Source organism: Scophthalmus maximus, chromosome 22 (assembly GCF_022379125.1).
Source record: "Scophthalmus maximus strain ysfricsl-2021 chromosome 22, ASM2237912v1, whole genome shotgun sequence".
NCBI classification, from domain to species: Eukaryota; Metazoa; Chordata; class Actinopteri; order Pleuronectiformes; family Scophthalmidae; genus Scophthalmus; species Scophthalmus maximus.
The window spans coordinates 7,946,614-7,970,000 of record NC_061536.1 but is presented as its reverse complement, the minus strand read 5'-3'; the positions used below and the strand labels follow the sequence as shown (position 1 = coordinate 7,970,000).

The following is a 23,387-nucleotide window of genomic DNA, read 5'->3' as shown; positions in this document are numbered from 1 at the left end:
GATCAGGACCCTGACTTTAATCAGTGCAGCCCCATAATATATGACCCTAATGATACGTCAGAGCTTAATGCTATACTGACTTTTAAGAATAGAAACAAGATCACTCTTGTTCATTGAGAAAACATGTCATCTTCAATGTGACAGTGTGGAGGTGGTGAAAACCAGCCCAATAAACTGTTTTCCGCCTCACCGTGTCCCTACTGAAACCTATATCTTCGCTCTGCTTCATGTTATTAGCATGGCATTTGGCATGGGTAATGTTCAGGTCTTGTGCTAAAGGTTTTGGACTAGAGCTGCATTATTGCATAAGAGATATTCAGTCTTAAAGTGTCTTTTCCTTTTGGCGGGAGATGAAATCTTTCATTTGTGTTTTGTTCCGTCCTCATTTACTCTGACCCACTAACATCTCCTGTAAACTCATGAATAGAACTCTGTGGGAATTTCACAAGTTTCGCCTTCATATAGATACCAACATTACTCATATGTACCATGTAGTTGCAGAGATATACTCTATTCATGAGGGCATGTCATTTTCGAGCAGGTGCATGTGAAAAGGGCCCAGTTTTTTTAAATAATGAAACCATCTTTATTTAATGTTGGACCGAGCTAATCAAAAAACACACCTGCCGCAAACACATTGCGATCTATTTCTTTAAGACCTCCATTGTCTACAGTCAGACAATCTAATAAAGAAAAAGAAAAATCTCAGTTTTTCAATGCCTGTAAACACTGAACCCTGCTCTGTGCCATTTTGTTGATCAAGTCTTTCGGAGCTGATTTGTTCCGTCCGGACTTCAGAAAGAGTCAGCCCTTTCAGGTCAGATCAAACGATAGCATTTAGTGTCCTGCTATAGATTAAAAAGAAGAAGAAAAAAAAACAGGCAAGTTAACAAGCAAACCCGTGATCTCATTCAATCCTGACGGCTACAGGCTGTAAACACAGAGCACATCACGACTGGTGCTGGGAGCAGCAGAGGCAGGGAGGACCCAAGTGCAGACACACAGGCAGGCTGGTGCAATGAACTTAATTTAGTACATTAATCCATTAGGGCCAGAGGTGTGCGTGTGCGCGTGTGTTTGTGTAGGAGCTGAGCCCCGCCCTCTGTCAAACAGACGGAGGATAGGACAGAGAAGCTAGCGCAACCGAATGACTGCAAAACATCTCTTTTTCCTTTTCATTTGGCTAAGGCAATGTGAAAAAAATCAAATAATAATGATAGAGGAAGCCCTGGGTAGGAGGGGACGCTCATGTGATCTGAAATGGACAACAGGTGGAGCAGGTGGACCTGAAAACAATCTCTTGTGGGTGGTGGGAATATGACGGGAGGCCACTAACCAGGGCCGAGACGGGACAATTAGCAAGAAAAAGGGTGTATGTGCTGTATTTAAATTTTTTTTCCCTTTGTATGTATATGTTTTGGTCCAATGAAGTTCTGTTGGCAGGATGTATTTAGAAGGGCGATGTAATGGTTTATTGAACTAGCACTCTGAGAAACATTGATCACTGCATCAAGGAGCTACACATGCACATACACAGACACACACACTCACAGACACACAAACACAGACACACACACTCACAGACACAAACAGGCAGTAGCGTGTGCAGACATCGGTGAAGTGGAGGTAAAGGGCTCATAATTGACATCCAAATGTTTCTTTGTGAGCAGTCGGACTAATGCCATTAGCTGCTCATTCAATTACATACATGGAGGAAAGTACATCTTTTTACTCTTGGATGGATGTTCTGGCCACAGAAGTATATAATGGCGTTACTGTGTTGGACGGGGTTATTGTCTCAACCAAAATTAATAATCTCATTAAATTGCGTCCCTGCCCGGCTGCCTCTAACTTTGATGAATGATTACAAAGACAAAACATACAAAGCACTCCGCTGCATCAACGTCTCTCTTTATTACTATTATTGATCAAATCATTTTGCATGGTACAGTGCATAAAATGATTTATATTTGAGTTGACATGTATCGTTAAAAAAGTAGACAGGAAATAAGTCAGATCAGTTGCAGCCTAACCAGCAGTGGTGGTGAGGAACAAGAATCCAAAAACTGGACCTTTAACGCCAGTGTTTTCAGGGTATATCAATTCCAATATGGCGATCATCTGCCGTGGTAATTTGACATCACCATTGATCATGTTGAATTGCCAAAAAGTCTGTTCTTCCTCGGAATATATATATATATATATATATATATATATATATATATATATATATATATATATATATATATATATATATATATATATATAGATCAGGAACAGCCTTGTGTTTACGCTGCCCTGATGTTTCAGGCTGAAGACAATGAGCTGCTTGAAGCAGCTTCATGACCATATTCAATACAGACAATTATTACGCACACACAAGCAAACACATTCTGTGTGTGTGGCGTATATAAACCCAGTAAGACACCATTGGTCTGCTGCTCTGATTTCAAATTTTTGATCTCCACTAGAAGCTCCTATCATTTGCAGCACAGTTGTACAGTATTGTGTATTAACTTCACAGCTGCCGGATGATCTAATGGACAGTAAGCTCTCTCTCTCTCTCTCTCTTTCTCTTTTTTTCCCTGCTTTAGCTCTCAGCATCTCTCTCTCTCTGTCTCTCTTTGGAGACACACACCTTCTGCTGCCATTTAGTACGTTTCCCTTCATAATTAATCACAATTAATTTTAATTAGACCATCACTGAGCAGCTACCAATCAAAAACACCTGAGGTGAGTCGCAACTTGAATTAGTTAAGTCCATTCCTTATGGAAGACAAAAGAAACCTACACCACACACAAAATCTTACTGTGTTTTTGGGGATCTTTTTGAATGTTAATGCCAACATTGCCCCTCAACTTTCTTACAAAATCAGTAACAACATCAAGTTTTGGCAGCTTAAAAGGTTAGCTGCGGTTACGCAATGATAGGTGTAATAAAAGGTAACATGTATTGGATTGAGATGGACCAGAAACTCTCTTTGGCTTGAAAGGGTAATGCCTGTGTATGCAGGACTCTGACTCTCACTTATTAACCAAGCGTTGCATATTTAAAATGGAAAATAAATGAAAAAAAAAGTTTAAAAATAAAAAAAGGAAACCATTGAATAATTTGAGGAGCTCTGTATATACAGCATATGAGCTAATGCATCGTCTAACCATCACACTTCTTCTTCCCTATTTACATCTCATCAGTCTTTCTTTGAGCTCACTGTTTGCTCAGCATGATACTTTAAAATGCTTTTCTTCGGGCGGCAATTTGCATTTTATGCTGTTAATCCTGTTTTTTAAATTTAAAAAAATTGAAAAGATGTCACGATTTTGTGGATATCTCATCTTGGCATTAATCTGTTCATACTGAAAGTAAAATAAGTCCATATTATCCTAATCATGATTGTTAAGCTGTTATAGTTAGAATATGAGAAAATAGCCTAGTTTGAATGACAGTTGCTTGACAGCTCCGAAGCAACTTTCTTACCATGGAGGGATTTTAGTTTGGTTGGGGATCTACTGTTCAATATAAAGTTGTGTTATAGTGAAGCAAAATCCAACTAGAACATTTCAGTATTTCCAAAACTGGACAAAAACCTTGTAAAACTTAACCGAACTTTTCTCGATGATTCCATGAGTTTTGCAACATAAATTCAAATTCCTCAAAATATATGCAATATATACTAGTACATTTGTACTTTACAGTGTACATGATTGGTTTTCTAGTCGCATTATACATTCTTGCTTGCTCTGCTAAATAACTAATGAAAATCACAACTCATTTATATTAGTTGTCACATTTCCAAACTGAAGATATTTCAACAAAATCAGTTCTGCTTCCCCGTTTCTCATTCAAGTCCAAATAATGTTTAACTTAAGTGATGTTAATAAATCACTGTGAACAAGAATCTATGAGTCATGTTTTGCCAACTTTAAATGTTTTCATACACACACTCGGGAACACCGCGGGCCAAAAATGAAATGAGGACATACAGTATCCCACGTAAGATATCTGACTTCTGAATGAAAACAACTGTCTTCAAAATAAGTGCGAATGAATAGTAGCAAGCCCCTAAAGTAGCAATGAAGAATAAAAAAAATATATAGTCGATTTATTAAGCTGCATGACCTTAAACACACGGATTACTACACACATTAACAAGTGTTAATGACAAAAAACGTCATTCTTTAAGTATTGTCCGTATAAACTGAAAGGACACAGAGTGATCTGAATGGTAATGGTGATATAGACAGACTGAGGTCACTGTGAAGCTAAATCTGTGGTTTTGCTTCTGGTTTTGTCAGGGGGAGGCCACGAGCCCACAAATATGATGTACAACTTGCACCATAAAATTTCATTCATTTAACCGCCTAAAAAAGTGTTTTATGACAAGTTCTTCATGAGTCTATAAAAAAAGAGTTGGTCAAAGTGTTGAATAAATCAAACTGACAAGCAACTGACTCTGACGTTGACAGCCAGGGGAACCTTTTATAGATCTAAGTGCCCCCGGACAACATATCAGTCTGTTGCAGACCTCAGGACTCTTTGCTCTGCTCTGTTACTGTTCTTATAAACCTCACCTCTTTGGGCATATGAAAAGAACTTCTGAAAATCATTTTTTTTCCTCCAGATCTGAGTAGTAGTGTCTTCTAACAAATACTATACTTTATTTCCAACATTCAGCATCTGTTATGGCATAGAACTGGGTTCATCTTTTATAAAAGTTACTGCTGACAGAGGTGTAAAATCCCCCAAACTCACTGAATCATCCCCGTCTGTCTTTGCCTGTCTCGCTCTCTTCGTCTTCACTGTCCTTCACTCCCCATCTCCATTCCTCCCGTCTGCAGTATCATCCGTCTCACTTAAAACTCTTAAAGCATGGCAGCATTCTCTCCCCTTTCTCGCACTTTTTGCCCGCAACTCGTTTCTTTTCTCCCTCCACACTCTTTCCCCCTCCGTCTCATACCTGAACTCAACTGTAATTGCTTATCTAGGGAGAAATAAAAGCCAGCTAAATGCCTGTGTGTGGGTGTGTGGGGTAGACAGAGTAGCTATGCCGGTGTCTGCTCTGCATGCAGGCCTTTGTCTATGTGTGCAGGGGGGTTTTTTCTCTCTCTTTGTGTGTGTGTTAGTGTCTGTGACAAATGCAGATAGTTCTACAGATGGCCCATAAAAGCAGCAGCTTGTAATGAAGCAACTGAGACTGAAATCATGGTTATGGTAAACCAGGGAGAGGCAGAGCTATAGGAGAAGCACAGATAGATAGATACAGAGAGAATAGAGAGGGTGAAGGTGTGAGGGTAAGAGAGAATAAGTAAGATAGGGCAGGCAGCAATAAACCACGGAAATGAGTGTGGTGTAGCCGCTGGCTACTGAATAAACTAGTGTAATGAAACTGTGATGTTCACTATAAACTAGGTGGAGGGAGAAAGGAGGGACAGAGGGATGCACAGGAGGGGTGATATAGTGGTATGGGTGGAACAGGAGAGACATGGAGAGAGAGAGGGAAAGCCAGGAGCTGGCAGGCCATCAAAGTTTTTTAGTTGAGGAGGAGGGAGTGAAGGAACAGGAGGGAGGGGATGGGTGGAGTGTGACAGAAGGAGGCATTGGGATGCAAGGAGGGGGGGATTACAAATCAGGGGATATAAGAATCAGGGATAAGGAAGAAAAAAAATAAAGGGCTAAAGAAATGGCATCAAATGGATGAAAGAAGGGGCAAAGACACAATACGGTGCAAAGTGAAGTGGAGGAACCCGTAAAGATTTTATGAAAAAGATATGTTGATAGATCAGAGGTCGGATGGAAATGTGACGACGATGCAAGATAAACCAACAAAGGGAAGTAGACACATTTTTGGACCACCCTGTTGGTTTAGTCCGACCCGTGGCTGATTGATCAGAGCAGACAGACAGGCAGAAGTGTCTATCAACATTTAACACACAGTCAAATGTCCGGGCGTAGAAACCGACTTCAAACCCCCGGACTACTTTGTTGCAGTTTCGGTTTCAGTCAGACTTTAGATGGAATTCTATTTACATATGAGGACGCATTGCGCTGTGTAATGATCTCTCCTTTCATCCAGCTGCTCTGCGCTGTGCTTTTCATTATTAAGATTAATCTCTCATTTTCTCGTACAGGGTAAATGAGAGGCACAAGTGTACTCTGAGGGCTGGTTTCACAGCAAGGTCTAGTCCTCGGATAAAATAGCCCTTTTAAGTCTTAAGGAGCTAAAGTCACCTTGCGAGTTGCGCATTAAAATGTTCCTTGATTTGAAATCATGTAGCCTAAAATGATCTGCTTTTGAAGTTATGATTAATCGTTGCTGTGTAAAAACCACACCAGGGCTATGCGAATAGCTAACACCAGAAGTCGTTGAGGGGCTTTGTACTTTGTTGCAGTTGGGAGACTTTGAAGAAGCCTTGTGGGTTTCTGAGAATAGTGACCTTAACATTCTTTAAAAGGAGACACACTCTGCTTTTTCATTTCTTTCCCTTTCCTCTCGTGTGTTGCATAGATTTTTTTGTGTATTTAAAAGGTCTGCAAACTTAAAAAGCCCAAAGTCCGCGGTAAAGGGGGCTCCTCTCCCCGACAGAAAACACTACTCCCACACACAATCACTGTGAAGAACAAACTTTGGACTCACATGCACTTTATTATGTGTGAGTCATGCATATTATTTTATATTTTTATCTTTGTATATTTTGTGTTTTCATGTTTTGTCTTTTTGACAATAAAGAACTATTCTGTACTATTCACTGCTCCTAAAGCTCCTCAAAGGCCGCGCCAGTAGTCCGACCGATGCTTCCGTAACACCGTGATATCACGATGTCACTGAAGCGCACATAAGGTGTGCGGATGCCGAAACAACAACAGAGTGGGTCAGATGGCCAATCACAACAGAGTGGGCTTTACCGGGTGGAGGGGCCCCAAAGAGACAGGTGCTAAATCCAAGTGTTCCAGACAGAGGCTGAAGAGAGGAGCTGTAGGAAAGGACAGTATGAGGAAGCTAATGCATTCTCTGAACATTGGAGCATGTAAACCTTTACAAGTAATAACCCAAATTAAAATTATGAGCCTGAACATGAGCATAATATGTCTCCTTTACCTAGGTTTAATCATCCAAATCCTATTGTAATATATCGTAAGGCCACTTAATTAATATAAATTGTTTGTCCGTGTTTAACCTTAAACGTGACGGGGTAGCCTGCAACCTGCTACCATTTTAGATTACGGTTAGTCATTTTTAGTATACTGACTAAAAATACTTTTTCTGTTGATGGATTCTTGGATTTCATAGCCCCCTCAGTCTAAGTAATGTTGTATTTTTCCTTGACTGAATCCAAGAGGGTAGTTGTAAAAAAAATGCAAAGAATGTGTTTCAAATTATTATATTTCGGATGCTCAGACCCCCAGCCAATTTCATATCGCCCCCATTTTAAAACATAACCAGGTGCCCGTGTGTGTGTGTGTGTGTGTGTGTGTGTGTGTGTGTGTGTGTGTGTGTGTGTGTGTGTGTGTGTGTGTGTGTGTGTGTGTGTGTGTGTGTGTGTGTGTGTGTGTGTGTGTGTGTGACAGTAAATGTGTGTCTGATGGGATGCTGAACACCAAACATCTTGACAATGAGTAGGGCCACACTGTCTGGCAAAATCGATAGGCCAACAGTTCGCAGCACCAGGCCAACGTGACATCCTGATAGAATTCCAGCATAGGGGGTTCGCCGCTGTGATGGATGACCCTGGTTTTGTGAGTATGTGCATGTGTGCTACTGTCCAAGTGTGTGTTTCTCTAACTGTGTGTCTGAGCGGAGATAAGGAGGATGGGGGTTATTTAGTGTATTTAGCGAAATGATTTTCCTCTCTCGTATGTGCCGTCCATGCTCTGTGAGCAGCAGGATTTAATATACCCTCTGAGGAAAACCTTTACACTTTGTATCAACCAATTAAAACACATTAGGGGATGCTCTGTGTTTTTGTTTTCCTGCAAAAGAATTCAGTTAGAGGCAAAGTGATGTCTGATATTAAGTTCTTTCCGTTCTAGTTTTATCTATCTTTGAAATACTCACAAGCCTTGGTCTTGTAGACCTCATCACAGTCAAGATAGATGCTCATAATAAAAAAAAAAATTGGCAAAAGCAAACTGAAAGCCTGTGTTTGTATCGGTCTGCTGAGAAATACAAAATGCCCACATAAGTAAACATCAAGACATGACAGTGAAATAATTGTGGATATGAATATATCAGCCAGCCAATCTAAGAATCACTTACATGGTTCATGTGCTGACATCAAACCTCGTCCGCCCACTGTCTGCCTTGTGAATGATAATGCTTACTGTTTGCGTCGAAAAGGTTTACCTGTGGGTGAATATAAGCTTTTTATGTGAAGACCTTTGCACAGATTTGTGAAGTCTAAAGAATGGAAGTTTCTGGTGACAGTTAAAGAAAAGTGCATACTCGTCTTCTCCTCATTTGGGAACTTAATGAGCACAGTCGTTCTCACTACTATTGTTAACTTCCTCCATTCTCTCCCCCCCTTACCTTCTCTTATATGCCTCTTCTCACTCCCTCCATCTGAGTATTTCCAAAGCTTTATTTGTCTTGTTGGGCATCCTCTGCCTCTCGCTGTCTTTACCTTTCCCCTCTTTCTGTGTGCCTCAGCTCTTGCCTCCTTCTCCCCAACCCCCTATATGTCTGAACAGTTTCATAGTTATATCAATCAAGTTCAAACAATAAGACCAGAGTTGGTCCCTGTTCTCCCATCTACTTCCTGGTTTATGGCTTGTGATACCTCTTATATCCCCCTCTCTCTCTCTGTCTCTCTCCTTCTCTCTTCTGTCTGGGTGATTGTGTACGCGGATGTTTACAGTTTATGCACAGTTGTCCATACCGTATGGCTCAGGGACAGAACTGTAAATGTATCGAGAAGGAATAATGTGATTAAACATAAAACATAAAAATGTCTTATTAAGAGAATAAAAAAAAAGTGTACATTCCTAAAACAGGCAATCGTGACAATATGTCACGGACTGTTTTGAACCAGTGCAGTGTGTGGAATGAGGATCCAGCGGGATCTCTACATTGGACACAGCGCCGTGCAAGAGCTGGGTACATTATTTGGTCAATTGACGGCTGACTTAGTGGAAATGCATAGCACAATAAATTCCCCAAAATAAACTGTGGAACCATTCCTCTTTCTCTCTCCTTGTCTGCAGAGCTTCACAGTACATCTTGTGGAAACCCTGGTGTCCCACCCAAAGCAGTGCTAAGTGGCAGTGGCCGTTTCGCTGTGGGAGACCACGTGCGGTACAGCTGTGTTCCTGGTTACGTCTTGGACGGCCACGCTACACTCACCTGCATCACCAACGCAGGACACGCCGCCGTCTGGGACTTTCCTGCTCCAATTTGTCGAGGTACAGACAACTAAACCTGGATGTGTATGACTGGATATGAATCGTTTTATTCTACAATGAACAGTCACTGAAAATGTGCTGTCCAATCATTTGAAGTGTCTGGAAATGAAAATAAATGAAGAAGACAGCAATTAGAATGCTAGTTATTAATTTGTTTTCAAATAACACGAGTCGTCAGTATTTAAAAAAAATACTGACATCCATAAAATGCTTTCCCAAGACAAAATATAAATCATTTTGGAAGAAACCCCTTCATATCATTTATGGTTGTGTGTCTCTGAGAGAGACAAAGACAGACAGACTGTGCATGCATTTCTGTGTGTGTGTGTGTGTTCTGTGTGTTTGTGTGCGTGTCAGAGAACGAGGGAGGCAATCCAGGAATGCTTGTGTGTATGTTGGGTTTGCTTATAGTGTGTGCAGTTCGTTTTATGCTAGACGTTATAATCAAACGTGTGTGGGGAGTGAACTGTATGCTGTTGCCTATTTTGGATTCCGGTGTAGGTGTAGATGGAATGCGTACATAGCTTTGTATGCTGTTACACTACAATACATGCTCTAAAGAAGAGTTCTTAGATCTGGCACAGAGAGACACACCACGTATACTGTAGGTGGATGCAAATATATAGCTGACTCTACTCAAGGTGTGCATGTAGAAGTCCATTGTTTTTTTTACAAATATGTTTGAAGTAATCAGTATTAAAATGACAACAGCAAGCGTGGCATCTCGAAGAAGTAACGATATATATAGATAACATAATGTTACATATTGTTGTTCTACACATAATATAAAGTTTGTAGATCGCATTAAATTACATTGTCCACCCATACTTTTATTGGTGTTGTGTAAATAACTCCTGTTCTGGAAAGGGCTTGTAGAACTCAATAATGCAATAATTTCCTTATAATGAAATAATTACCTACAATGTCATAACTGCCTATAATGTAATAAAAATCTTCACTTAACCCCATCAAAAATGAAATGAAAAAGGATAATCAAATAACTTCAGTATCAAAGTAACATTTCTTAACTAGTAACATGATAATTCCTCTGCCAATTCTTTGATAAAAAAACAACATTACCGGGGCGTCATATATTATTTTCCCAATATTAGTATAATTGGATCAATTTTGTAGTAGCATGCCGTGAATAATGTGTTATTTTTGGGAAATACATTGTTTTTATAACCTTCTAATTATTCTCAAATATGAAAAGCTATATTTCTGTAACAATATCAAATATGAAGAGGCAAATAAATATTTTTCATCTCCTGCTGTATCTCCATATAATACTATATTTCTTAATTAACATCCTTATTCTGTTTTGAGTAGTATTACAGAGACTAGATAAATGATTACATTATTGGGACGTTATTAAAGTACAAGGTTTTATTACATTTTGGAAAGTTAAATGGTGATTTGTTTTTTACATTATTGGTAAATTAGTTCCATTACTGGGTACTACAGGGCTGCTCGTACAACAAACTCTGACAATAATCTGCAGATTTGCATGAAGGCAGCTTTCAGCAGCTCACTGCTCACTGTTTCAATTGAGCAGCCCGACTCCCATCCACGTCTGCTTCACACTTGGCGTCAAACAAACCCAGTGTCTGCTGAAGTGTGTGCTGAGAATACATTTTCAGCGCTTTGAATTTTAGTTGAGGAGGTTTCCCCTTTCCTCAAAGTGGCTCAATCAAAGACTATTTACACCTCCCTTTATGTTATATTGAAGACTCGTGTGACCGCGGGTGACATCGGTGATCTGAACTTGCCCAGGCAGAGACGGTTATTTAGTTAAAGGATTGAACTTTACCACTCCACCGGAATGCATTCCAGTTGTAGATCTGATCAGCAACACAGAGTCAGTCATCCAGAAGAGCAACATCCCTTAACACACAGGGTGAACACTTCTCAGACTCTCAGAAGGGGCCCAAAAACCACCACCCTCCCCCTGGTGAGGGGGTGGATTCACACTATTGAACTTGAAGGGCTTTCAGTTCATGGTATGTGCACCCCTTGGTGGTGCAAGCTTAAATGATAAACAAGATAGATACCACCTACCACTGTGAAGAAAGAAGGCAGTTAATTGTTGGAAGAAAGAAGGTGTGCATGATATCAGCAGCACATAAAATATCTGGAAGACTGCTGTAGGAGTTGTACTCAGAGTACCAGTCACCTACATTGAATCGAGGGGGACTCCGGTATAATATATTCATATTCAAATATTCATACCAATATTCACATGCCATGATTGTGTGGAAGCCAAAAAGCAGAATGGCATCCAGTCCAGGAACTCTATGTTCTTTTCTCCAAGACTACATGGTAGATTGGCTACTGACCAATGGTCAAATTCACTTTATGGATGTCAAGAAATGACAAAGTGGAGGTTTGAGCTGTGGCAATATAACTGGGGGAACTAGTTGCCATATCGTTAACATGGAGATGCAGAGCAACAGCCTGGCATTTTTATAAAAGCAAGGTGTAGATTACACATAAGGTGCACAATGAAGCTCGGCCTTCATGGGCCTGTCTGTCTTTTCATTTATAACATCAATACCCAAAATCAGGAACATTTGGCACTAAACACAAAGACAGAACAAAATCAGATAAACAGATATCTGATGTAACATGGAAACAGCAAGAAAATCCACAAACAACACACGACCAATCAAAACCCAGATGGAGCCTTACTGTCAGTTTGAACGAAGCTAGACTCAAGTTTTTTTTTTCCAAGTGCAGAAAGCGATGAAAAGGTTTTGTAAACAGGTGACATTAAACGGTCCCTTGGCAAACAGGCGACAGAGCATAGGGAAGCAAATATCTTTATTTAAGACTTAATCTTCACGGCTCCAAGGAACGTTATTTACACGTTATGTTTAAAGAGTAGAAAGATGGTTTCGGAAAGCCATTAAAGAGAACATAAAGAGCAGTTCTCACTAAACGAAGCAACTGGTAATTCGCATCATTGCGCTGTCATAACATCGTAACCTTGGTTGTTCTGAATCACCCCAGCTTACTACCATGGAAAGGAGTTACTGTTATAGGGACAAAGCTGGCGTTTAACATCTAAAATTGGCAGTTTTACTTTCTCATCTCTATTAATTGATTTCGGAAATGTTCACATATTTTGTTGAATTTCTGCCTAAAACTGCCGGAGAAATACAAGTGCTATCATCCAAGTGCGGGTTTCACTGATACCAGTCACAAATTGATAGTGGTGGTAGCATCTCATTTTTAACCCTTAGAATTTTTGCAGTATTGAAAATGAACACAAAATTCAGTAAAGCTTGAATTTCCGACATTTCGACGGAAGCAAAATTTAAAATAGACATGCACATTTGTTTCAATGTGAGTCAAAGGAATACCGGATGGGATCCCAAGAGTGTATAGTTTGAGATTTCCCCAATTTTGCTTTTCCTTTACACTAAAGTGCCAACTACAACCGGTCTAACGTGTGCAACAATGTGCTGAATTGTTGCACACCATTCCTCAATTTGCAGTGAACTGTAATTTGGGTCCAGGGAAGGAAGAGGGGAAAGAGACACGGGGGACATGGCAACTTGTCAGTGCTGGATTAGCAATGTCTCTGTCACTCTGTCAGTAATGCTGAAAGGAGCTAAGCTACTAATACGTTGGCACTGACTCAGAGACACACACACACACACACACATACACACGACTATTCACACCCCCGGAAAAGTTGGGGTGGGAGTAGAGTGTGCGGGGTTGGGGGTGGCACTGAGAGGCATTCATATCAGCAGTAATAGCTTTCTATCAATTATTCAACCGTGCAATCAAATGTCTGTAAATGCAGGGCTTTTAGCAATACTAACATAAATGTGCCCTGCTCTTTCTCTCTTTCTATATCTCTCTCTCCTTCTCTGACTTTTCCCCTTTATTCTCACAATTACATAAATGCAAACACGAGAACTATCTACATTGTCCGGAAATGTTTACCCTGCATTCAGCATAAATATAATAGATGCGAATGGAAAACATACTCAAAATGGTAAGACGCTGCTCCGTTCAACTCTCTAGTCACATTCACCTCTAGCTAGCTACAGGTGAAGTCAGTCCAGCACATTTTGTGGTTGCTTTCAGCAAAATAACATACTGTAGGTGAACACTGGTTATTGGGTAACAAAACCGTGAACACCCTTAAGTATGAATATGAATGCCATGGTTTCATAATTCACTGCCTTTCATTCAGAGCCATTATGGCCAAACTACATACTAAAATACACCTTACAATATAACAGATCCTGATATAACATGGTGCTGGATTGCATTAAGGTGAAGTTTTGTTCTGACCTGACCGTTCACCCAACACAGTATATTTGGGATAATATTGGGAGATATTTGCCACCGTTGTGCAATCACATTGCAAATTAGATTGTTGTGTAAGTGACATACGACAAATAATGTGATAACTAGGACTCAGTTTGTCTCTTAGTAAACAATATCTCATGCTTCTGCTTTTTACAATTATGTTGATAACCTCTGAAATTCAACTCAAAACTGATCAAGCTTAAGGAATGATTATTCAACTAAAGTCACAATTTCTGAAAATGACCCCTGATTTCAATTTAATATAGTCTTCTTGTATATGATAATTTTACAGAACATTCATGTTCTGCTGTTCTTAGGTGATGAAATGTTGTTTTTTCTGTTCCATAAAGATGCAGCCTGGGTTTTAAGTAGCTAAACTAAGCTAAGAAAGCTGAATATCTTAGAAACATCATCAAGTTTGACTGCCATTAACCTGGCGTCAACTTCATATCAAATAGCTTCCTCTAGTCTTCCATGATTGACTAATTTGGAAAAAAGCGTCTTACAGAGAAAGACTGATGAACACTGCATGTCGGATTTAAATAGGCTCTAATAATAATAGCACTAATCATACAACATTTTCGTTATCGGCTTTGACTTAGATGTGATGATAATGGCAGATAATTTCCAGCGTTGCAGGAGCAATGTTGATTGCTATTCTTTGCTCGCCGTTGCTCTATGTGATTTTGATGTATTCAACTACACTTTCTTCGACTTGACGCGTGTTAATGCAGCAACAGTTGAACCAGTCTTGCAAACACCATTCGATACTGGGCGAGTATTGGCAGGGTGCTGTTGCAGCACACTTTTATTATACCCACGCATTGTTATAAGCTACCATGGGCAGAATATAACGGAAAAACATGCTGCACAGCTACAGTATGTCAGACTAATGCCTACTGCATAAAAGAATAAAATGTATATGGGTACAGTATTTTATGAAGGGAACCTCAATGTGGGATTATGACAGCACCTTAGTGTCAGTTGGTGCAGAATTATTTATAGGAAGGAATATCCTTCAGCATTCAAGACATCCATATTCACACCACCAACACACACACACACACACACACACACACACACACACATCCACATGAGCATAGTTGGCCCTGAACAAATTTCATCATGATCTCAGAGATACAGAGAATGCCTGAATATTCATGAGTTTTGGGTGCATGTGTGTTACTGCGTGGGGTGGACTTTGCGAAAAGGAGCAAGACAAACATAAACTGAGACAGAGCATTGGCGATTATAGTGTGTATGCTTCTATGGTGCAAGGAAGAGGGCTGAAGTGAAAACTGTGGGAAATTTAAGAGAAACTGTGACTGATCCATGTTTGTGTGTGTGTACAGGCGCATTAATACACATTCATATCTGCGCTATACTAAAAACACAATTTTCTCTCTGCGCAAGTCATAAGACCATTTGGAGAAGAGAGAGAAGGAGCGAGGGAGAGAGAGAGAGATCGGCAGCGAGTGAAAGAGAGGAATTGGTGACACAAAAGAGAACAAAAGAGGGGGGGGGGGGTAGAGAGTGCTGGAAGAGCTATAAGGAGAGGAAGAAGGGGGTTATTGTTGGTATTGAAAAGTAATAATGTGCTCTGACAAAACTGGAAATTAGACCGGCCAAGGAACGGAAATGAAATCAGTGTGTGTGGTTGTTTGTTTGTAAGTGTGTGTGTGTGTGTAGTCAGCATAATGAGATTGAGGCTGCTGCTGCTGCTGCTGCTGCTGCTGCTGCTGCTGCTGCTTCTTCTGCTTCTTAGGTGCATGTTTGTGTGTGGTAACAGGCGTATGCGTATTATAGGTTGAGCTCATAGTACTAATTCTGCATCAATGTGATCAGACAACATTTGTTTTTTTGTTGTTCCTGCTTTGAGCAATAACAATGCAGTCATATGTCCCATATGCATTCTGTGGCAGGATGTAGCTTCAGCCCGTGCCCCTGTGTGGTGTGTTCAGACAAAACGTAATCCTGGAAAGAAAGAATGCATCTTGATACAGTAGTAGCTATTGAAGCAGTCAACGTTAGGGAGTAATATTAGCTAGCTCTGTTCTACATCTCTAAATTCTCAACAAATAATCATTTGATTGTTGATTTTGCTTGTTCTCGACTTGTCTCTCCTGCTTTCATTTTTCACCTCTGCAAAGCCTTATTGTCGATACGCCAGTGGCCGTCGTGTTTTGTTTTGTCTGCCCATTCTACCTCATGAGCACCCGTCAAAGAGGTGACGTGAGGTGGTGCATCGCTCCTTCTGGAGCGAATCATCTTTGTAATATCCTGTAGTGTTTGCTGTGCCATCATTTTTAAAACCTCGTAGTTTGCGCATCACTCTACTGCGTGATGCGACCCGGTTTCAAGATCGGCCAGGAGTTTTGAACCACTTTGAAAAGGACACCATGGAAGAAGTGGTCTTTTTATGTGTAACTGCTTTTCCCTGAGACATGAATGATTGAATCTGTTCTATCCTTTCATATTATACTGACAAACGGTAAACGGTCTACTTTAACCTTCAGCAACATCATCAACTGTGATACCTCATTTTCCCCCCAGTTTTACTTGAAAACATTAAAAACAACCGTTTCAACTGTGTTCTTAGCATATTCCTGTAGAAATGCTTGTTCTTCTTCAACAACAGTCTGCTAGTCAGTACTCTAAACTCTGCTGAAGCTTCCACATTACCTTTCTATGACTTTCACAGTTCACTTTGCGTTTGCACGTGTGACAGAGGGTGTGAATGAGTGCTTATGACAGCGTGCACGACCTTCTGTGTTTCTGACCTTGTGTGTTTGTGTGTGTGTGTGTGTGTGTGTGTGTGCGCGCGCGTGTGCGCGTGCGTGTGTGTGTTTTCCCCAAGGCGGACTTGAATTGTTGCTAGGTGAAATGGTAAAATCGTCACGGTAGTATTGTTATCATGATGACAGTGTTAGTTTCCATGGAGGCTTACGCACACTTTGCAATGTTCTTTTAAAAAGAAAACAAGTTTTTCCACTGGTGATTTATTGCATGAAATTAATTCAGTCAAAAATAATCAACCATCCACTCAGACATTTCCATTTTGTCTTAAGCAAGATCTGGTTACCAATATGATGTCACTGTGGTGAGGTGATTAATAAGGTTTTGATGCTTTATTTAAAAACTGGTAAAAAGAAAATATATTTTTGTTCATTAGGCTATTCCATGAGAGAGATATTGAGACACTTAAAACTGAAATAGTTAAGGCAGTGGACAGTAAATCCTTTTTCCTTTATTCTTTCTGCTGTATTTTCTCAGTTCCAGTCTGAATAATTTTATTTCATGCCCACACAGAGTTTTGGAGAGAGGGACCATAATGGCAATTTGACATACTGTGTATTTGTAAGTGTCTACGTGCATTTGCCAGGTAGTATGAAGTAGTTCAGCTGAGCTTTGACAGATTACAGTGTTTCATTCGAAACGCATTCACACTCTCACACACACACACACTCTCACGCAGCAATACGGTGTTTGCAGGACAGTCAAACTGAGCTGTCATACCACCACAAGTGTGCTGCAAACACACTCCGACTGCGTCTGTGTTTATCTTACCCTATAGTTGTGTGAATGTGGCTGTGAGCATTTGTGTATTCACTAGTGATGTGTGTGTGTGTCTGTCTGTGTAGACCACATCTCTGTCTTTCTCGGCCAAGAGAATCAAAGAGTTTTAAAATTCCTGAAATGATCAAATACATGAAAAAAAATCTCATCTCTTCCACGAGTGACGCTCTCAGTAACTGAGAAGAATGAATGAATGAATGAATGAATGACCCGCTGAATGACCCTCAGCGGGTGACTTGGGTGACCTTATTTAATTAGCATCAGGAATCAAAGCGGTTGTTGTTCGTCGCCTGGCTGATATTCATCAGTGTTGGCTCTTTGGCGTTTTTATCACAGAAAGTGTTGACATCATCACTAATCAAATGGCTTCATACAGCACGCGGCACGCCTGCTCCTTATTCCTTTTTCAATCCAGCTAATTATTTCGAGTCACATCTATTTATTACATTTCAAAAGAATATATTCTAGGACAAAGATAACTTGTCTACTTGTCTAGAGCTAATTACATGCCTGGGAGCTGAATGTTACGTAACAGAAGCTTCCTGACTTCTTTCTACATTTTCATGAAACATATCAAAGAACTTTTGAAAAATGTGGTGCATTTATTTAATATGTACATGTTAAGTCCAGTTAGCGCAAGAATGTGAAATAGTCAATACTCAATCTACGCTGTGTATCTAGGGTACTGGATTGTTACAATGGTCTATCTGTAAAACTGTAGGACCGTCAGTCTGCACTTGAGGAAACACAAAATTTGAGCATGCTGCTCAATGTGATCAATTACCAATCGAGTAAGTGATTGTTTTTGGTCCTTTCATAAGTTCATCATTTTGATTTTCAATTAGAGTAATCGAAGATTTTAAGACAATCAAATAAAACAAAAAAAGCACAATGAACACACTGTATTTGCTTGAACTTTGAAATGTTTTTTTCAGACATCCTGGCACTTAATTTCCCCTGATGACAACTAATGACTCCTATGATTAACAAACCAGAAAAACACTTTGCTTGTGATGTTTACGTTTATGTTTGTGATGGCAGCAGCCCCCCCCCTCTCTCTGTCCCTTTCATTCATGCTCACACAAACACACACAGACACACACAACTACACACAACTACACACACACACGCACACCTACTCCAGCTTCTCCATGGACTCATTATTATCTTGCTAATGGTTCCCTGTGGACATAAAGCTCTGCTGATCCAAGCAGCTGGAGACACACACACAAACACACACACACACACACACACACACACACACAGACACACACACTGCCCAGCAGATGGAAGTGCCACACAATGTATACAGTACATGCCCAGGTACAGATGAAGGTAATGCAGGACCATATGTTCCCGCTAGTGCAAAACAATTTACACGTTTGATGATGCAATACCCTGCTCCACCTCTTGACACACGCACACACAGGCACGCACGCACGCACACACACTTTGTAGACATAACATTAGTAAAGTGTTCCAGCATGGGCTGGTCGTGGTTTGCTCTTTGAAAAACGACACAAAATAATAATAAAATACAATACATAATAAAATAAATACTTTGTAATAGTGTTTATTTTAATAAAGATGAATTAATTTCTATTTAAACGCGAAATAAAAACAAAAAGCACAATGGTGACAGACAGGAAACCCAATATCTGCGCCTAAGACAGACTTAATGAAGCACTGCTTATTCACATGACAGTTGACGTATGACAGTTTTTAATGTGGCAGATAGTTACACGTTTGTTTTCTTAATAACGTAACAACGGCGCAGCCTTTGAAATCATTTTCAGAACACTGAGTTCACAGTAATGAAACTCTCACTCTCTCCCCACCTCTCTGTCTCACTCCCTCTCTCTCAGATCAATGTAGCAGTCTTGTAGTGACACTTGAAGTACTCTTATCTCGTCCCTGCAGACCTGCTCAATTCTTGCCACCTCTCCCTTCTCATCCCCTCCACTCCTCTCTCCTCTCTCCTCTCATGTCGTCTCCCCTCCTCTCCTCCCTCTAAACGTTGGTCAACATTGACATGAGATTGCTGGTGCAGCTCATCTACAAGTACACTTCCTAGATCAGACTGAAACGACAGCTCTCCTCCGCTCTTCTTAACCCCCCACCCCCCCCTTCTGTTTTATATGTTTCTCTCATCAGTGCTCTCTTGCACACGCCGCTCTTTGGCATACTTTGTGTGAAATATTCCTCCCTCTCTAACCTTTAGTGCTCCGTATGTTTGTATTTGTTGTAAAACTGCATAATTCCTAATTCGCCGAGTAGTTTCCACAACCCTAAGGCTGTGGCAGTAACGGTCTAAAATGCCTCTCAGCGGGGCAACATAATACCGCAGCATCACAGCTTATGGTGTCATTGCCTTTTAAAAGGGCAATTTAAAGTCTGCATTATCCTCTGTATGTTCAAACAAAGCATTACAGACAACTTAGTCAGGCAAAAATAGTCAAGGGAGTGGAGAGGGGAGAAAAAATAAACCAAGCTATATGAGTCAGCTACTCCTAAATTGAACGGTGCTGTGTGAAGCCGACTTTTGATGTATAGCGCCAGACACAACAGAAGAAATTCACCTTAGTTTAATGCCTTCTGCCATTTATCATTTAGTATTTTTGTCGGAGCTGTGGGTCTCACAATGAAAAAAATAACAGAAACACAAGCATTGAAATGATTCCAAACACCACCACTGCTGTAGAGATTAGTTCTCCCTCCTCTGCCACAGCTGATATGTGTAGGGAAATGGGCCAAGAGTGATTAAAGTTTGTCAAAAATGAATACAGAAATGATTTTGGTCTTGGTGGTCCTGTACCTATGTTCCCTTCTTCCAAGTTCAGTAAATACCCTGAAGATTGTGACCATATATTTCCTGCAACTTGCACCTGGTTGTTGGAGGCATGCGACTCCGTGGTGGTAGTTCCAGTTTAAAGGAGTGCTGCCTGCAGGAACAGTTAACCTGGGGCAGGTCAAAATACCACTGAAGCATTAGCAACCTCTTCTATCACAGAAGCACATTTGCCTTCATCCCCTAGCAGTCGATGGTTTACCTCACTTAGCAAAAGCATGGATAATACTGACCCCGGAAGTGACACTACAGTTATGTATCAGCATTTAGGAGTAAAGTATGTCCCTGGGAAAACTATGAAAGTAATATTTTAGGTGTACTTTGGTAACTGTTGATAAATTTCTAAAACACATAACCCTATTTTGTATGAAATGAAACCAAATGCATCTAAATATCTTAGGAAGTATTCCAGTTATAAATGATTTCAAATGATTCAGAAGTATTAAAAAACACACCAGGTTTTACTAAGCAATAAATTAGCCTACAGTGGTTATCATCACTTTGAACACCTGACCCCTTTCCAGTGTTGTATTAATTATTCTGCCATGCGAATGTTTAAATGTGTCTCGAGTTTAACAGTTTCATAAATTCTTTTAATCACTAAAACATCTTATAATCTGTTTGAATAAATAGTATGTATTTATCTCCTCAATGTCTAAAATGGTTATAATTCAGTCCTCAGTGAATTCAACAGCATGTCATTAAAAAGTTTTCGTTTCGAAAAAGGGAAATTATTATTTAGTATAATTGCCATGTTTTTTTTTGTCAAACCCTTATTTAGTCATGGCACAGGTTTTGGCAGCACAAAATGAGCTTTCTGTCAGCCAGCAGAAGGTTTGTGTCAGGTTTACTTTAGCTAACTGCAATGTGAGTGGTTTAAAAATGTGTTTACCATGTTGTCTTCCGTCCCTTGGTTAGTCTGCTGACACAGCAACATTAACACACAATGCAGTGCAAGCCATAAAAAAAGTCAGAGACTCACATATGCATGCATACACACCGGTGAACAAGACACACACACACACACACACACACACACACACACACACACACACACACACACACACACATTCTCGAACACACGCATACATTCACACACCACAGTGGCAGTGCTGCAGTCAGCAGGAGCTCATTTTGGCACTAAACGATTCAGGATGTTCACATTGTGTGTGTGTGTGTGTGTGTGTGTGTGTGTGTGTGTGTGTGTGTGTGTGTGTGTGTGTGCGGCAGCGAAAAAAATTGTATCAACATCTGATACAACGTCAGGACGTCAAGCAACAGTGACGTAGGGAGGATCTTAACCCTAATTGGCTTTCGCGACAACGCGTCACATGAATATTTCGCTCAAGCTCAAATCCAGCTCGAGTGACGCAAAATCTGCGACTAGTTGCATCTTTGCATTGACTTTTAATAAACTACCTAATTGTAAATGACTCACCATATTTCAAACTTTGTTACATCCAAGTGCTTTATTTTTTCTTGGCATTTGATATTGATGCCAATAACTGCCTAGCAACATCGTCACTACATTAACTCCTTGGAAACAACTGTCTTTGTGATTTTTGTGAACGACGCATATTTAGAAAGGATCAATAGCTACCGTTCATCCTTCATCAAGCCATTTCAACCCACCCTGACACATGTCTCAGAAACTGCCCCCTTCTTGGGTCTGTCAAGGTAAAGTTCACACGTCCACATCACCTGTTAGTGTGGTCACTAAAGTCTGCTCTTTGATGGCACCAAAGTTTGCTTTGTTGCCATGCAAGAGATTTTACACAGCTGTGCACAGCCACAGTGTCTCTGCACTCTCCAGTGTTTCATTCTGTACAGTGCATCTCATTTAATTCAAGGAGCCCCTTATATTGCACTTGACCACGGTAATGTTGGTCAAGTCCTTAATTTGCTATTCTCGCTGCACCTGCACTGTTTACTATAATGGTCACACGTGGCTATTGTTATGTGAATGTCTCATACATGCATAATCTGCTTCCTGATGTCTGCCCGCTATTGTACGAGGCTAGTCACATCTATAAGATAAACGTGTGACGGGCGAAACAGTCTTTTACACAGACAATAGGACAATTACCACGGCTGCCAATGAAGCTGCTGTATAAACAGACAGATGCTAATTACATATTTTTTCTAAGGAAGAAGTTTCAGTAGATATAAAGTATTTTGCTAATGTATGTAGTTGGAATATATTTGTAAAAGTTTTTGTAGTATCATTTTTTTAAATATGAAACTATTTTAATTGACGGATGTATCATCAAGGTTTCAGTCAGAGTAAAGTCCCAGCGCCGATGTTAATTGTGCTGACGCTTTTGGTCTGTGACTGTGGTTGTGCGTTGTCGCACTTATGACCCCTGAGACCTTGAAATAAATGTATTGTATAATATCATAGATACAGATATAGCCCAGGAGGGAAAATGTTACTATGGGAACAGAACCACCTCCACTACTTAGCAACATGTGAATTCTGGTTCTGCTGACCTAATCTTCTCTCTCTCTCTCTCTCTCTCTCTCTCTCTCTCTCTCTCTCTCTCTCTCTCTCCCTCTCTCTCTCTCACTCTCTCTCTCTCTTACTGTTGCTCTTCTTTGCTCTCTTCTCCCACTGTCTCTCCATACTTTGACAGGTTAATGCTCAGCTACCGTGTCTGGCTTACACACACACACACACACGCACGCACACACACGGACACGGACACGGACACAGCCTGAGGTGCTATGTAACAGGGGATTTCAAGGGGGACAGCAGGATAGACAGTTTAATCTGAGAGAAAAGGAGGAATGGTGAGAAAGCAAGAAGGAGAGGGAGATACAGACAGACAGGGTGAGTGGAGGAGAGGCAGAGGTGGGAAAGGTTATGGTCAGGACATGTCTGTGAGAAACAGAGAGGAAAAAAACTTCATTACTTGCCCATTCAAGATGGAAAGGGTGAGGAAGTGAGGTGTCTAAACTAATGGCCAAATGTTTGCTTTTGTAGACATTTAATCTGGAATATATCATAAAACAAAAGAACAGCGGGGCTGAGAGCAAAGTTCATACTAGTGTCACTTGTAAGGCTACCGGATTTTATTATTTTGGGCTCCAGAATAGATTTCTTTGAGATATTAATTAAATTTGAATTATTGATCAAAGCATGCACAAAGCATTCCACGGTTACTCGAGGTTTTGAGCCAAAAGTTCAGAGAAATGACAACTGAAGATTTAGAACATTTAGCTGCTGTTAAGGTAGAAAAT

General features: G+C 40.3%; 1 protein-coding gene across 1 annotated transcript in view; it reads left to right on the top strand.

Annotated features, from left to right (window-relative positions):
- Positions 1 to 23,387, top strand: part of LOC118292237 (CUB and sushi domain-containing protein 3) — a 288,046-nt gene that overhangs the window by 107,361 nt on the left and 157,298 nt on the right. Inside the window, exon 5 of the mRNA XM_047330255.1 lies at positions 9,200 to 9,397. Coding sequence (XP_047186211.1) covers positions 9,200 to 9,397 — 198 coding nt within the window. The remainder of the gene's footprint in view (positions 1 to 9,199; positions 9,398 to 23,387) is intronic.